The 16,187-nt window shown below is 33.0% G+C and overlaps 1 protein-coding gene across 1 annotated transcript in view; it reads right to left on the bottom strand.

Annotated features, from left to right (window-relative positions):
* Window positions 1-16,187, bottom strand: part of MALRD1 (MAM and LDL receptor class A domain containing 1) — a 520,465-nt gene that overhangs the window by 189,964 nt on the left and 314,314 nt on the right. Inside the window, 2 exon segments of the mRNA XM_023533144.1 lie at window positions 15,421-15,477; window positions 15,480-15,603. Coding sequence (XP_023388912.1) covers window positions 15,421-15,477; window positions 15,480-15,603 — 181 coding nt within the window.

Here is a 16,187-nt window from a genome sequence, read left to right as displayed (position 1 = left end):
TATTTTTAACTTTGGTTCTTTGCTATTAAAGCATATAAAATACTTTGTAAAGTAATTTGTAAGACAGCTCTTGAATAAAATAAAGCTTCAAATTTGGCAATATTACTGTCATACTGAAAGTGAATAGATGGAAAATGTTATAAACCATATATTTTATTGTGTGTGTATTTAAATGCTTAGATTTAATCTCTAAATGAAGTAAAGTTAAGCCGTTTACTTTGATTTAGGTTTGATTAATGGTCTTCAGTCTTTCATTTAGAGAGTATTTTACTATTGATCTGACAAAGTATTTGTGCTATTTAAGTGTTTTGTGGGGGAAAAACAAGACGATTTAACAGGATATGTTGCAACCATCTCTAAAATTGTTTGCTAAATTGCCTTACAGCGTAAAGGTTTGAAATAAAAAAAAAACAAAAAACCTCAGATGATTGAAGTCTCACACATAATATGAACCACACAGAGGCAAAATGAGACTTTTAACATTGTTTTCTTCTGCTTTACAGTATGTTTAAATTTATTTATTCGTGTCTAATAAGTTTTTCTTTTTCAATTTTTTATTCTTTCTAATTTCTGCAGTAGTTAGGCAACATCATATCTTTTGCATGCCTTTATGCCTTTTTTTTAGTGTTTTGCATAAATGCTTGGTGATTTTAAAAATAAAGACATTATAATGTTAATGATGTAATTGTAGATTCACATGTAAAATTCTCAGTGTCTACAAGATAATACTTCTTGACAAATTTATTTTATAGGCTTAAGTGCATTTTGAAAGCTTTATATTTACATGTAATGAAAACGATTTCCTTTGTAAAAAATTTAGATATTAGTTTTCAATGTTTTTTTAATAAATGACTCATTTTTTCTAAAATGTTATTATTCCCACATTTGAATTTTGGTAGACATTAATTTTTTATTGTTCATAATCATAGTCATGATAATAATACTTGTCATGTATTTAACACTTTGTAGTATATAAATTATTTTGTATATTATCTATCAATTTTATTTTTATCCATACCAAATGTGAATCAACAAAGATTGTAGTGTGTTGGCATGAATAGCATTGGCTAATATAGAAGGCCTACACCTATTCTTCATATATATGTGTGTGTGTGTGTGTGTGTGTGTGTATGCACACATATACACAAGATATTTACATACATATATTTATAAATTCTGATGTAGCTGCTCAATGACAAAGCAAAGGGTGGCCTTATTGCTCAACAAATACACAGCAGCATTATCTGCCATAAAATTATATAATTATATTTACATACATATATTTATATTTTCTGATGTAGCTGCTCAATGACAAAGCAAAGGGTGGCCTTATTGCTCAACAAATACACAGCAGCATTATCTGCCATAGCCAAGAGGTGGAAGCAACTCAAGTGTCCACTGACAGATGAATGGATAAACAAATGTGGTCCATACGTATAATGGAATATTATTCAGCCTTAAAAAAAAAGAAATTCTCATATATGCTACACCATGGATGAACTTTGAGGATATTGTGTCAGTATCCTTTGGTAAGCCAATCACTAAAGTACAAATACTGTATAATCTCACTTAATGGGGTATCTACAGTAGGCAAATTCATAGAGACAGAAAGTAGCATGCTGGCAGCCAGGGGTTGGGGGTAGGGAAAATAGGAAGTTATAGTTTAATGGGTAAAAAGTTCAGTTTTGCAAGATGAAAAGAGTTCTTGGATGGATAGTGGTGATGGCTACATAACAATGTAAATGTACTTAATACCACTGAACTGTAGACTTAAAAATGATTGAAATGATAAATTTTATTTTACCTCAATTAAAATAAATATATTTGCTGATGACTGAGTGCTAGGCACTGTTCTAGGAGCAGGTGTTACAGTATAGAATGACTTTATTCTCAAATTTAATTTGGAAACATTTTTGCTGATAAACAAGTTTTGAATGCAGAAATACTTAGCCTTGATTTGTATAGAGTGTGGGATATTGCCATTAAAACGGCAAATATTATTTTCTAGGAGATTAAATTAGCACATTTTTTTCAAAAGACGTAAGAAATATGGGATATTTACATCTGGCAATTACTGCATTTGGAAGTGGGATGGCTGTCATGGAGATGTGTATTTACACATTTATTTGCATTTAAAAAATAAAGATAGGCTTGTAGTGATGAAAGCTAAGTCTGATTGAACTGGCTGCTTTGACAATAACTGTATTTGCCAAATGTACACATGGCAGAAATTTTCAAAACAATGAGTGAACTAAAACTGCATCCTCAAGTTTTGATAGAAATATATCTGAATCATGTGACAAAATACTTACTTTATCAAAAAATAATTGACAAAGTTATATTAAAATTATTCATGTTTCAAATTTTCATATCTTTATGACTTAATTTGTATATAGTAATTTGGGGATCATTTTATTTTAATATTAAGCTGAACATTTAAAATATATGTTCTCTTTTATATGTATAATAAAGGCTCAAATAATAAAGGGCACATTAGAATTATTTGAAGCCTTAAAAATTATGAACACCTGGATCCCATATCCAGAGATAATGATTTAATTATTCTGGAATGGGGCCTGAGCAGAGATATTATTTTAAGCTCCCCAAGAGATATTAATGTGAGGCCAGGGTTGAGACCTATAATCACTGATGCATTTCACAACAGAAAGTCAACATAGTTGCTCTGGTTTTTTAAATACAGGAAAAAAAAAAGAAAAAAAAAGAAAAAGAAAGAGAAAAAGAGGCAAAGAAAGAGAGAGTGAGAGATGGAGAGACTAGGGGAGGGGCAGAAGTAAGAAAAACAACTTTTTGCCTCTTCAGAGAAATACATTTGTAGTAATAGGCTGTGAGTAACATTAGTGTCGGAATCAATGAGAAATGGGTACAAAATCAGGCAGGAAGTGGGCTGATTTCTGAAAATGGGCTCTCTTGGATGTGGAACACTGGAGATTCTGAATTTTTCAGATCATTTAAACACTGGAGCTATGGTTTACTCCCGGTTACAGGCTTCCCTCCATATGCCTTCTTGAGCCTATGTTCTTACGGTCTCTTGCAGGCATGCCATAGCTTATTAGGCAATTGCCCGATAGAGCTATAGCTCAAAGAAGGCTGTATTACACTCAACTTCATTTCAATGTGTTTACAATAGAAAATATACACTGAGGTAACTTTTAATCAATGTCTCAACTCATAAAAATATATCTAGGTATAAAATAACTCACATTAAAGATGATCTAGAAATACATGAACAAGTAAAATATCAATTAATGAATAAAATTAATTTCTTAATATTTTCATTTCTTCTTTTATTAGTTCAACCAATACATTTAGCTTTAGTATAAATTAAAAGAACCTTTTAATACTTTGGAATAATTATATTTAAAGCTTATATTTAAAGCAATTAAGAAAATGAAAGCATCACCCTGTCAAATGAATTCCTATGAGTCCTTGATAATCAGAATAGTCACTTAACTTCACATTTTAGTTTCCACTAGAGTGAGACAATTAAGAGAATTCTAATTAGCCATTAATAAATAAACAATTAAAATGAATTCAGGGTGTTCTCTTAGTGTAAAGGACAACTGAATGAAAAAAAAAAAAGGAGATTATGATACTAAGAAAATAAAATCTGCCAGCATGTTGTAAAGAACAAAACAAAACAAAAGAACCTTATGGTGAATTTTTTTGGTAAAGGACTTGGGAAGAAGGAACAACAAAAATATAAAGCATAATGAAAGTTAGATAAAATCTGATGATGAGGAAGTATGGTTTAAAGACATTTAAATGTTAGCACTAAAATGTAAAGATAGGAAAAAATATGAAAAATATTTATGTAATCTCAGGATGTTTCTTGATCTTAGTGATAACAGCAAACATAAAGTAAAGCCTTGATTAAATTAAAAAAGTAGATGAAAATGTTTTCATTGAAAGTACTACAAACAAAAAGAAAAGGAAAAGCAAGAAAAACATATTTACAACATAGCTTATAAAAGAGGATTTATATAATTAGTGAAGAAGAAGCACGTTTAAATCCACATGAGAAACCAAACGACTCAATAGAAATTTTTGGCACAGAAATAAATGCATGATTCTCAAAAGAAGAAATGTAAATGACCGATAATAAGCATACTGTTAAAAAAATTTAACCTCATTGTTAATCATAGATGTAAATTAAAACACTACCTACATCATTTCACTTAATTTAGGAAAGTTTCCTTGAAAAAATTTAATGAAAATCAGAGTCGGTGAGGATTTAAAGAAATAAATTAATTCACCTAAACTAAAAAGGGAAAGCAATCTTGATGGAATTGTGAGGATTTAAGGAAGGTATAAGTTGTTGAATTATGGAGAGAGAGAAAGATGCCCAAAGACTGAGGAAAACGAAGCAATAAGCAACCTTAACAGAGAGCATGTGGAGAAACAAAAGACATTGAGTGAAGGGTTGTCAGTGGAAATTTACATATTCATATACGTTCTTAATTCACAACATATATTAAAATCATAATCCTGTATACTCTTAGGCTGAAAAAATTGCCTAGTAGGACCTTGTAGCAGGCTATTTGTTTAGAGAACAGACAGCCATTCCCTTCCTCTCCCTTAGTTTTGAATAAACACATTTCATAGATGTCTTTATGGTTTGACCATGCAACAAAATTTTGGCTAATTAATTATAAGTTGAATTGATGCGCAACAGTTTCAAGGAAATCTTTTAAAGGCCAGCTGGTATTCATGTGTTTTGACTCTTTCCTCCACCAAAATTTTTTTTTCCCTTGCCAGGTGAGAGACAAAGTGACTGGAACTAAATCGCTCATTCTGAACTATCGTCTCCCCCACAATATATCCCTCTGCTCTATTCCTATTGTATATGCTAAATCAATTCATTACTTTTAACCTACATCATTAGACTAGTCATCTATTGGAACAATTAACTCATCTGTATAATACCCTTCAGTATTCTTTTTATGTAAGTATTATATTAGTATTGAATAAATACTGATCTAAGAATTGATTTTCAGTGAGCCAATAGTAAACTCCCTTCATCTGATAACTCCTCCCTATCCACATGGTCATCGAGTTGGGGGCCCAGTAGGCATGTTTGCACAGCATGTCCCTGCCATCTGATTAAAATTAACTTGTCTGAGGGTGGCCATTTGACCCAAGATGGGTCAATCTGAATCCCTTGCTAGAGAATTTAGAAATATAACTAATGAATTTCTGCAACAATATGTTAAAGACTCTGCATCCTGTACTATAATCATGTGTTCTGCCTATGTGTGCTGAAGCGGAGAAAGCTGCTTCCCCAGAGAGAGGCGACTGAAATAGATGTGCACAGAGAAGCAATTAAAAAAGATAAGACGCACAGAAAGATCCCAGCTCAAGTGCCCTCTTTTAGATCCTTGGTTTTAGAACCTTCCAGAAGCTGAATTGCTTTCCTGATCTTGGATTTCCTGAGATTCCTCGTATCCTTAAATAAACTCCCTTTATGTTTGACGCTATTGGCAGTTAAACTAGACCTACTTAACCTAGAGACTTCCCAGAAATTATCATGAGAATGTTCAAAGACTAAGAGACCAAAATTCAACTTAGTGGAAAGAAATCCAAACCATGCTTGGTTTCTTTTGCTGAGCTCTTTCCTGACCTTTTAATCAACGATTTAAAACTCTATATTTCCCAACTCCTCTGAGGCAAATTTCCAGACAATTTATGTGACTCATTTTGCTCAAATCCTCCAAGAACCCATTCTGTATTAAACATCATTCCTTCCTTAAAGGAGATCCTGTATGTGCTGGGTCTAGTTTGACCTTGGCACCCACCAGGTGCTCAGTAGGTATTAGTCTCCTTCTACTGTCTTGGTTATCACGTATCTAACACATGTTTCCATGAAACATAAAGTTTGTATGCAATTGATCGATGGAGGAATTAGGTCGATACAAACAGAAGCTGTGTTGATTGCTACATGATTTTCTCCACTATAATAATGTCTTTAGCTACCAAGGCACAGCAGACGAAAGCACTACAACAGCTGAGCACAGGGAGCTGTGGAAGACGCAGGGCTGCCCATGTGTTTTGCCCAGCGTTCCTTGCTCTGTTTCTCCATGCTTTCTTTTGGAAATGTTTACTTGTGGGGTTTTTCCAAGCTTTGGTCACCTTCCCCTTGATGCCATTATTCTACAGCCCTTAATTGTTTTATACCACTCTTCCATCAGGATTCCTTGCTTCACACCCTACCTTCCTTTTTTAGGTAACACACTATATTTACTGAAAAGTTCCTCTATTTATTAGAGTCTTAAAATGCTTTAAACGGTGACAGCATTTTTAGTATGGTTGCTACTGTTTATATTAGCACTGTATAGCTTAGTAACCTATGTTCGTCGTGACTTGCTCCAATCCTATTTTCCCATAAGCCCTTGTCTTGTGTGATTATTCAAAATATGAGTATTTTCAGAAACTCATATATGCCTCTGTATGTTTGCATGTATATTCCAACAACTGTAGTAGATGAGAAAATTGGTTTCTGGCCCTAGCTTAATATTTGTGCATGTATAAATACCTTTAGATTTTATTAAAACCTAGTTCTTTATGTTTGATTCAACTGGATATAAATTTCTTGAGTTCTGCATCTACTCATTTTAAGTATGCCTGTAGCTTATATGTTTTAGATATATTTGTTTCAAGACTGAAGAGCTTATTTTTTAACTGTGTAATGAAAAATAAAAAAATATATATCCTAAGTGTAAAATGGAAGACTTATTGATAAACATTAATATTTTTTGAATACAAAATAATTAGTAAAATATAGTTTAGTAAAAATTGAAATGCATTATTGTCACAAATTCTCTATGTAATGGTCTTGCTGACCCAGGTATTAAGTGTGGAAATGCTCATAATTAAAATGAATTCTAATTGAAAATTATGTAAACCAAGGATAATGTTAGCCTTCAGATTTACAGTAGCCTTCATTAGGGATAGTTATTTAAGGCTCACTAAAATGTATGCTGAATTAATTATTCTTATTTAATATATGAATGAATAAAATTACATCATTGTACTTAGATTATAATCAAGTATAATCACATTAATTATAATAGTCAGTTAATCATTATGATAGGATTATAATTACTTCTTTAAATGTAGATCATTTTGACAATGAAATGCAAATTTTATCAATTTTATTGAAAGATAAAGTAATATCTGATATTTTCTAGATGTGTAATAAATGGTTGACTTAAATATAATGTTAAAGTAATTAGATCCATCCATGGCTTTGATTTTTTAATTTAAAATAGCTGATTAAAGATATAAGAAACTCAATTACATAGTCCTATTGTTTAAAATATGGGCATGGGACCAGGAATGAGAATATATTCCCTGATTTTACATGAAGCAAAAAACTTGGCTCTAAGTCTTAATGAAGAACAACGTTGTTGGTTGACCATGACAATGATGCTTTTATCCTGAGGCCTGTCTCAAATCAATTCAATCAATGAATCCAAGTAGGGGGCTACAGCTGGCAATGACTGGAAGTAGAGGGTTGATGCCCCAAGGATTCTCTCCACCTCTTGGTCTTGAATTTTGTTTAGTGTCAGCTTTATTCTCCTGACATCATTTTCCATAAGGCTGCAGCCATGGATGCAGGAAGCTCTGAATGTATTTAGAGCATTAGAATCTGAAAGGTAAATGTACTTCTCTCAGTTTGAAAAAACCTGCAAAGGTTGTGATTTCTTTTTGTGCATTAATTAAGGAACCACAATCCTCACAATGTGACCTTAAAGACAACACATGTGTTTGCTTCCAAGTTTACAATGTTGGACAACGCAAGGTCAAATGCAACTCTCTATATATACAGCATGATTCTATACTGGCCCAACTGTAAATAACATTCCTGTATGTAGTATAGGAAATTACATGATATGCTAGTTAGGACCATCTAGATTATATTACAATTAAAAAAATAACCCCCAAATCTCAAAAACACTATTCTCTTGTTACTCGCCATATATCTCTAAAACATGGCAGAGGGATGGCAGAGGGATTTTGCTCTACGAGTTCAAGGGACGAGGCAGAAGTAGATGCACCATCTGGTTGTAGACACACCATCAGCAGCAAAAGTGAGACCTGGAGGGGTGTACCCCAGTTTAAAATGCTTCAACCTGGAAGTGACATGCATTTCTTCCTCACAGCACATTGGCTGGATCCTTTTTACATGGGTCTACCTACCCTAAAGGGTATGGGCCATGTGGGAAAAAAAATGGATATTTTGTAAATAGTAAATGTCTCCATCACATACAATGATAGGTTTCAAAAAGTGTGCAGGTTTTGTTTATAAATCAATGAATTGATACCGTCATTTTTTCCTTTGATGAAAAATCAAAATTTTGAATCAATAATAATAAATTACCTTTCTTTGACTGAAAAGTCAAAATGACCCTTTTGCACCAATATATGTTATATATTTAGTAAAAGATGCATTTATATGTGACATGTCACTGATATGTAAATTGGAAGAGGAAATACAATCAGTATATATAATAAATAATAAACATGACAACACCTTTTGTTAATCAACAAAAGGTATTTGCAAAAATGTAAGGTAGTCATTTCAATTAAGTCTATTCTTTCACTTGAGAACCACTGGGCATTCATCTAGCCAACAAATAAAGTTTAATTTGAAGTACCAGATTTGATTTAAAAATATGAATTGGCCCTAAATAAAGAATAAATTTACAAATTTGATAACTCTTGGCAGAAGATTTTAGCTTTAGATATAAAAGGTGCACTATAGTTTATAAGGAAATCTAGAATAAAAATAGTCATATATAATCAAATAAACTGCTGTGACCTGGATTGGGTTCAAGTTCCATAATATTTATATGTAAGGTTCATTTTCTTTTCTCTCCTTCCCTTTACTGAAAAACTTTGCGCCCAAAATAAAGTAGATCCATAAAAATGAGGCTTGGTTGAACATTAAATTTTTTAAAACCAGGATTTATAATGTTTTAAAATATTTCAAGCAGTATTACTAAATAAAACATTCCACTGTTAGGAGTATTTTCTTTCAAGAGCATTTGAAATTATTGACAAACTAGATATGGCAGGTGTTGTGTGATTGCTTTTACTCCCAACCTTTTCATGATTTTAGTAGTATTCTATGCTGTTATGACTAAATATAGTTAAGTTGCTATGTCATTATGCAGTAAGAAAATCAACCTGGCTGGTATTATTTAGTGCAACCTTAGGGTATTTCAATTTTCCAGAATTGTACTAAGGATTAAATTAAATATTATTGTGATGATAATAACAATCATACTATCTAACATTTATTGAGTGATTACCATGAAGAGTTACTGTTCAAAGCCCTTGGCATATATTAACTTGCTGAATCATCACAATTACTCTATAAGGGAGGTTCTATTTTTATTGCTATAAAGAAATTGAGGCACCAAGTTGATAAGTACTTATTTAAGGTGGCAGTCAGAATTTAAACCTAGGAAGTCTGACTCCAGGGTCTGCGAGCTTAATCCCTGTGCTCTAAGATCCCTGTATGGAGCAGGCATTTCTGATGACAATGCTCTGTATGATAAGACTTCAAACCTTTATTTCCTTCTGCTCCAAAAGGCGCTCCCCTTCCAGTAAATCTGCCTCACTGGTCCTGAGGCCTGGAGTGCTCTGCTCTGAGATGTTTCCCTTTAATTTCATTTAAGCCTTTGCTCAATTGTCATCATCAAAGAGACTGTTTCTGACTATTGTATTCAGGTTAATAATTCTCCATCACTTTCACCCTTGTGTGTTCCCAGTGCCTATCACTACGTGACACAATATTACCTATTGCTTTGTTTATCGTCTTAATTCATTTGCCACGGAATGTAACCCAATGAATGTAGGAACTTGCTCTGGTCTGAGTTTTCACTCATATAATTCATCTATCTGTCTATCTGTCCCTCTAACCATTCAGCCATCTATCCATTCATCTATCCACCCATATTCCCATTCTTCCATCATTTATGCACATTATACAGTGCTACGTTTTATCTAGCCATTAGTTATTAAAAATAAAAGTCCCTTTTAATTATTTCATTAGGGTCAGATATTTAATTATTATTTTTTTCTACTGACTACTATCTTTTTTTTCTTTTCTGACACTATTTACTTTAAAATTGTGGAAGATCTAAATGCAACAGTTGGAACATTCATATGTTGAGGTAAAATACAGCTTTTCCTCTAAACCAAGTGAAGTTTTGAAATCAAACCCCACGAGGTTTATAGATTTATGTATTTGTGAAATTTATTTGCAGCAATCACTGTTTTGTGATCTCCTAGATGTAATTCGAATCCAGAGCGATGCTGCACTGAAATCATTATCATCAAACCACGATTTTTCACTCTAGATCAATTATTGTTTAAAAGACGCTTAGGAGTCATACATACAGTTTTTAAGGGGTAAAAATGATATGTGTGAAAGTGGTTATAATAAAAAAGAAGTCTTTTCAGGTATGTGTGAAGACAATATACTAGACATCTAAAATTATAATGACACCGGCTTCTCTTACTTTATTCCCCAGGTATGACCTTCCTTTCACATTTAGGATTATTTGGGGAGCAAGGTGTTTTAATCTGTATGAATTTAGAGAGAGACAGAGTAGCTACCGTGCTACTGTCTACTTAGAAGATTTTATTGACTTCTGTAAGTATTTTCTACCTAAATTATTTCTTTTTCCCTGAAGTGAAAACTGATCTTAATTCAATTAGATCTAGATTTTTCGGTGGAAAAGGCAACAACGTCTTATATCATCATTGGCTCCCACTTGAGGTACTAGGTTTACCAGTGCCATGGAGACAGTTCACAGAGCAATCCTAGAAAACATAAGCACAGGGGGGACACGTAGAGAAGGAGGAAAAATGCCGGGAATCAAGAAAGGGGAACTAAAGGAGAAAATGAAAAATAAATAAAGCCAAACACTGTGTGACACACGCATTTCAGCCCTGCTCTGAGGAGATGTGCACATTACACTACAGCCCAAGCAATTGATAAATCTTTGCCGAACATGCGAATGGAACAGAACCAGATCTTAAACGCTAATATAAAAGTGTTGTGCCTAAAACAATGTCAAGTCTTTTGCTGTTGTTGTTCATTTACCATTTTAGCCAGCAAATTCTCAGTGCTTATTACAGCTCATGCAATTTTCAAAGCACTTTACATAAATTATTTAATCTTTGTAAGAGCTCTACGAGGTGGAAGCGGTATTAGTAGCATTTTATAGCTGAGAAAAATGAGACAAAGGAAGGTTATGCCTAAAGCCACAGAGCAGATAGCAAGCAGATAAGCTGGTGGTCTTGTTGCAGAGCTGACATAAATGCTATTTAGTATTTATGATTCATACTCATTCTCAATCAGGTGAATGATTATACTTAATAAATGACTGTACTTCATAAATAATATTCTGATTGAAAATTGAATAACCATTTACATTTAGAATTGACATGTTTGTAATTACCATGATGGGATATTTCTTTCTTCTCTGTATAAATTCTCTTCCTATGTCTCTGCTCTATAAAATGGTAGTTGCATTTTGTAAGATTTCTAAATCAATCTGAATTAAAAAAGAGGAGATATCAATTTCATAACGTATCACTTATTTTTCTATAAATAAACTATTTGCTTCCTTGTTAACTTGTCCATAAGGGAGATATGCTTCTAAATGTGTCCCTGGGTACACCTAAGAATACATCTATTCTTTGGAATCATATTTCTTTTTGAAAAAATACAATAAATTTGATAGTAAATTGAAGATTGCATAAGAGCGAAAAGAAATAAAAAGTGTATCTAGCTTTATGCTGGTCATGTACTTATTATTAGCTAATAAAGTGAGTTGCAAGTTTTTGAACAGATAGTAAAAAATAGGTACGAAGCTCAAACAGCTTTCTTATTTGCAGGTAAAGTAGTTAATCACCAAATATATATCTCATGTATATCTTTTCCCTTCTTCCACTTTTACTCTTAATAATTTTAAACTTTGTTCTCAATTATTCTGTAATTTAAAAAATATGTTTAGATTCCAGAGTTGTTAGATATTCCTACAAAAAGTCTCAGAGATAGACTATTGTGATCCTCTCATTTTGCAAACAAGGAAACCGAGGCTATAAAATGATATAGCCAGTGTCAGGAGATTAATGTCAAAACCCTGAATCTAAATAAATGTATAAAAACATGGCGACTTGCTTGTAGAGATTTCCTGGAGCATTTCCCTCCACCAATTTTGACATGGTCTTCTCTCTCCTTCTGTCCCTGGTCCACTCGAGTTTGGTTCTGTTCCCAGTGGTGTACTGATTTGTTCACTTTCTGTCTTGGTTTTGAACACAGTCTGCTGTCCTGGAAAGGAATCTTGCTGGATCCATTTTGAGAGTTCATGGCTTCCAAACCTCTCCAGTCCTACAGATCTTCCACAGATTCCTTGGGTCCACTCATTCTCGAAGAAATGAGTGAAAACCTCTCCCAGTTTTAGCTGCCATTCTCAAACTGCCTGACTGATTTCCCAATGGGTATCTGCTGGTTCTATTGTGATTCTCCTGCCTTCTCTCTTATAGGCATGAATACCACTCAGGTCTTGTGGTTGTTGGCAGTTTGCCCCCATTTGCTTGTATATTGGGTTTTGTAGAGATGAATTCTCAATTTTACTGTGTATGTTTTCCATGGCTATTGACTTTGCTACCTAGGTGCTCAGATTGTTTTGATGTGAGGACTTCAGAAAATCCTAAAGCTCATCTGACACCACCATCGTCTCTCTAGCATTCTCCCTCATTTCTTTCTTATTTTTAAAAGCTTTATTGATTTATAATTCAGAATTTATATTCCATTAAGTCAATCCATATGAAGTCTACAATTTAATGGTTTTAGTGTATTTATGAAGTTGTGCAATGATCACCATTAAAAATTTCGAATATTTTCATCACCTCATTAAGAAGCCCCATATTCATTAGCAATCATTTCCTATCCCATATTCCTTCAGCCCTAAGTAACCACTAATCTACTTTCTGTCTCTACACATCTGCTGTTCTGGACATTTTATATAAATGGTACCTTACAATCTGTGGTCTTTTGTGATTGACGGGATGTGACAGAGAAATGAACATTAAGTCATTTTTCTAATTTCCTCATCTCAAATGGGAAACAGCAACAATTCCATGATAAATTTTTATGGTGCCATATTTGCATAGGATTTGAAGTTGGTTTTCTAATACAGAGTGATAAAGCACTGTTGGAGAATATGGTAGAGTTAATAATAGAAAAGATAATTATAACAATAAAGTATGAAATCTAAATTTTACTAAGTGCCAAAACTATTCTAAGCACTTTGTATATATCAACACACTTAATATTCACAGAAATCTATGATAGAAGAATTATCATCCCCATTTTATTAATGAGAAAACTGAGGCAAAGTGAATAAAGAAATTCTCCCAAGCTGGTCAGCGGTAGGACCAGAGTCCATGCCCAGGAAGTCTGACTCAAGACTCCTTGTTCTTAACCACTATTCTATAGTATCTCTCTCTCTTATTTTTAGGTGTTTTGTCAACTCTCTTTATCTTCTAAACTACAATCGTAATTTAGAATACGAGTCTTATATTCTAAACTATTTCTCATTACCCATATTTCATAGTACTGATATTTTATTGGTATATAACTTAAAACTAAGGAACCATTGTTTTTTTTAGTTCTGTACATAGTCTTTCAAACTTTTTCATAATGCTTTTATTTATTTATTTATTTTTTGCTTTTTATCTTGACCAGAACATAATTTGAAAATCATTATTTGTAGCAGGTTGGGCTATTAAAATCAATGGTTACTTTTTTCTTAAAATAGATTTAATACACAATTGACTATATTTACCTACAAGTGACTGCATTTCCCTCTTTATTATTTATGACATAGAGAGAACTATAGTCTTAAAAACAGTTTATCACTAAATATAATATATTAAAGTATTAGTAAGTTGAATACTGAATTGAACTAAATAAAATTAGTTATAATCCTGTAAATTTTCACAGGACTTTAAAAGCAGGAGAGGAAGAAACACTGCAAACTTCTGTATAAAACCTGGCAAAGTTGAAAAAATAACTTTCCGTCTTTCTTCTTTCCTGAATCAACCCATCTAGAAATCATTCTGCTTCCCTTGAAAGGAAAGGAATCTCTCTTGTTTAATAAAAGCACTTTCTTTCTAAAACCTTAGAAAAAGTTTTGAAGAATTTTTCTCCAAGTTGCCAGAATCATTTATAGACTGACTATAATAGAAATTTATCATTTTAATAGGAAAGTTACTAGAAAAGAGCTAATGAAGCACATTCTCACTTCTAAGACACCTTTTCATGATGATATGCTCAGAACCCTCCTTTCCGTTGTCCAGGAACCCTCCCCCAAGCACTTCCAAGCCTAAATCCTGTCTCTTGTGTGACATAGATACCTGGAACTCTGGGCTCCCTAGATCATCTGGGGCGCATATATTCTGACTTTATGGAACGCGTTCCTGGAAATGTAGTGTGGAAAATCAAACTCTAAAGGACTGACTTCTAAGCAGAAGCCTTTGAAGCAGCCCTGGTCGTACAAAAAGAGCAGATGCTATAAAATCACCAAACACCAAAGTCACATTTTTGAACTGCCTCAGTAAAGTCATGCTTTAATATGAGAGCAATGAAAAAATCAAATAACATTTAAGTTTAGCTCTCAGTCCCAGGGGCTTGCCTCTGAGTGAACCAGTGTAGAAAACCATGGAAGGTGAATCTTTCACTGGCAGTATCTATCACACAGTATGAATTTGGAAATTAGATGGAATAATTCCGCAGAAAGAACTCTGACAACTATAAAAATGTACAAATGTATTTATAATTATTTTTGCCATTTCTGGGTACTTTTCTAAGAAAATCTAAGTAAAATCAAGCTTCACATTTAGATGCATAATAAATAGCATATTTTTTCAAGTTACTGTTCACTTGCTAGAATAGCATTTTAAATCTCCTAAGCATATCTCTCAATTCAAGTTCTACTTAATTATACCGTGGAATTTATTTTTATTTCTCGTATTTCATCAACTGCTGGCTTTCTAACCTTTTTTTTACTGGTTCATTTTAAATTAATTTAAATTAGATAAATGTATGTAAATATTAGGATTATACTTTATTTGCTGTTGAAAATAAATTTGTGTTGGAAATAAATTCAAAGGAGAAAATTTCCACATGTTAGAAAGGGGATGGTATAGAAGAAAAGAGAGAAATTACTTGTGCAACTGGAAGATAAAATTATCTCTTTCAGTTGATTTTTATCTACATACAAAAAATATAACAACGAAACATTTTATAAACATGAGACAAAGATAAAATGGCTAGATTATAAGTGGGCTACCAAATGGAGGTGATTTCCAGAAACTTACCAGTTATGCAGTTTTTAAATTCAATGTCATCAATTGCAGTTCCTCCTCCTACTTCCCCGTTCTGATTCCTTGAAATATAATTTCGAAATTCCTTAACTTTCCCAGCAGGATGACTGCCTTTTGCCAATAATCACCAGAGTTCTGCTGCCTTTCTTGCCTTACGTTTGATAATCTTTTCTCTGTCTGAAAGTAAAGAAGTGTGCGTTAGAGAAATAACTAAATAAAGAAGAAAAAGAAGAAGAGAAAAGAGAAGGGGAAGGAGAAAGAGAAGGAGAAAGATGAGAGAGAGAGAGGGAGGGGGAGGAGAAGAAACACAATCATTTAGAAGAGAAGCATTTGATCAGTGAAAACTGATTTAAAAATATTGGAACTCAGATTAGCTATGATATACTTTACCTCATCAAAACAGAGACATATCAATCTACTGAAGTGTGTTCCAAAAGCAACACTAGCATGTCGCAATAAACTTGCTTTCGTATTTTCCGAGACACCATTACAGAATGTGTCCTACTCAGTTAAGTCCACCGCTCTCTGCATGTACACAAAGGCCATCGTATCTAATGGCACATGAATAGCCTACAGAAGCCCTGGATTTATAGCTCTACAAACTCCCTGAACCTTCTACTCGTGTTCTTTAATTGAGATTTTACCTTTGAATTTATTGTTTGTTGCTATTCTGGGTCTAGCTCTTCCTGGGAATTACATGTTTATTAAATCGTGATGATGAATACATAGCAACGAAAGATAATAATAATATACATATATAT

This window comes from Pteropus vampyrus, unplaced genomic scaffold (assembly GCF_000151845.1).
Source record: "Pteropus vampyrus isolate Shadow unplaced genomic scaffold, Pvam_2.0 Scaffold96, whole genome shotgun sequence".
In the NCBI taxonomy this organism is placed as follows: domain Eukaryota; kingdom Metazoa; phylum Chordata; class Mammalia; order Chiroptera; family Pteropodidae; genus Pteropus; species Pteropus vampyrus.
This window is presented reverse-complemented; position numbering and strand designations above follow the sequence as displayed.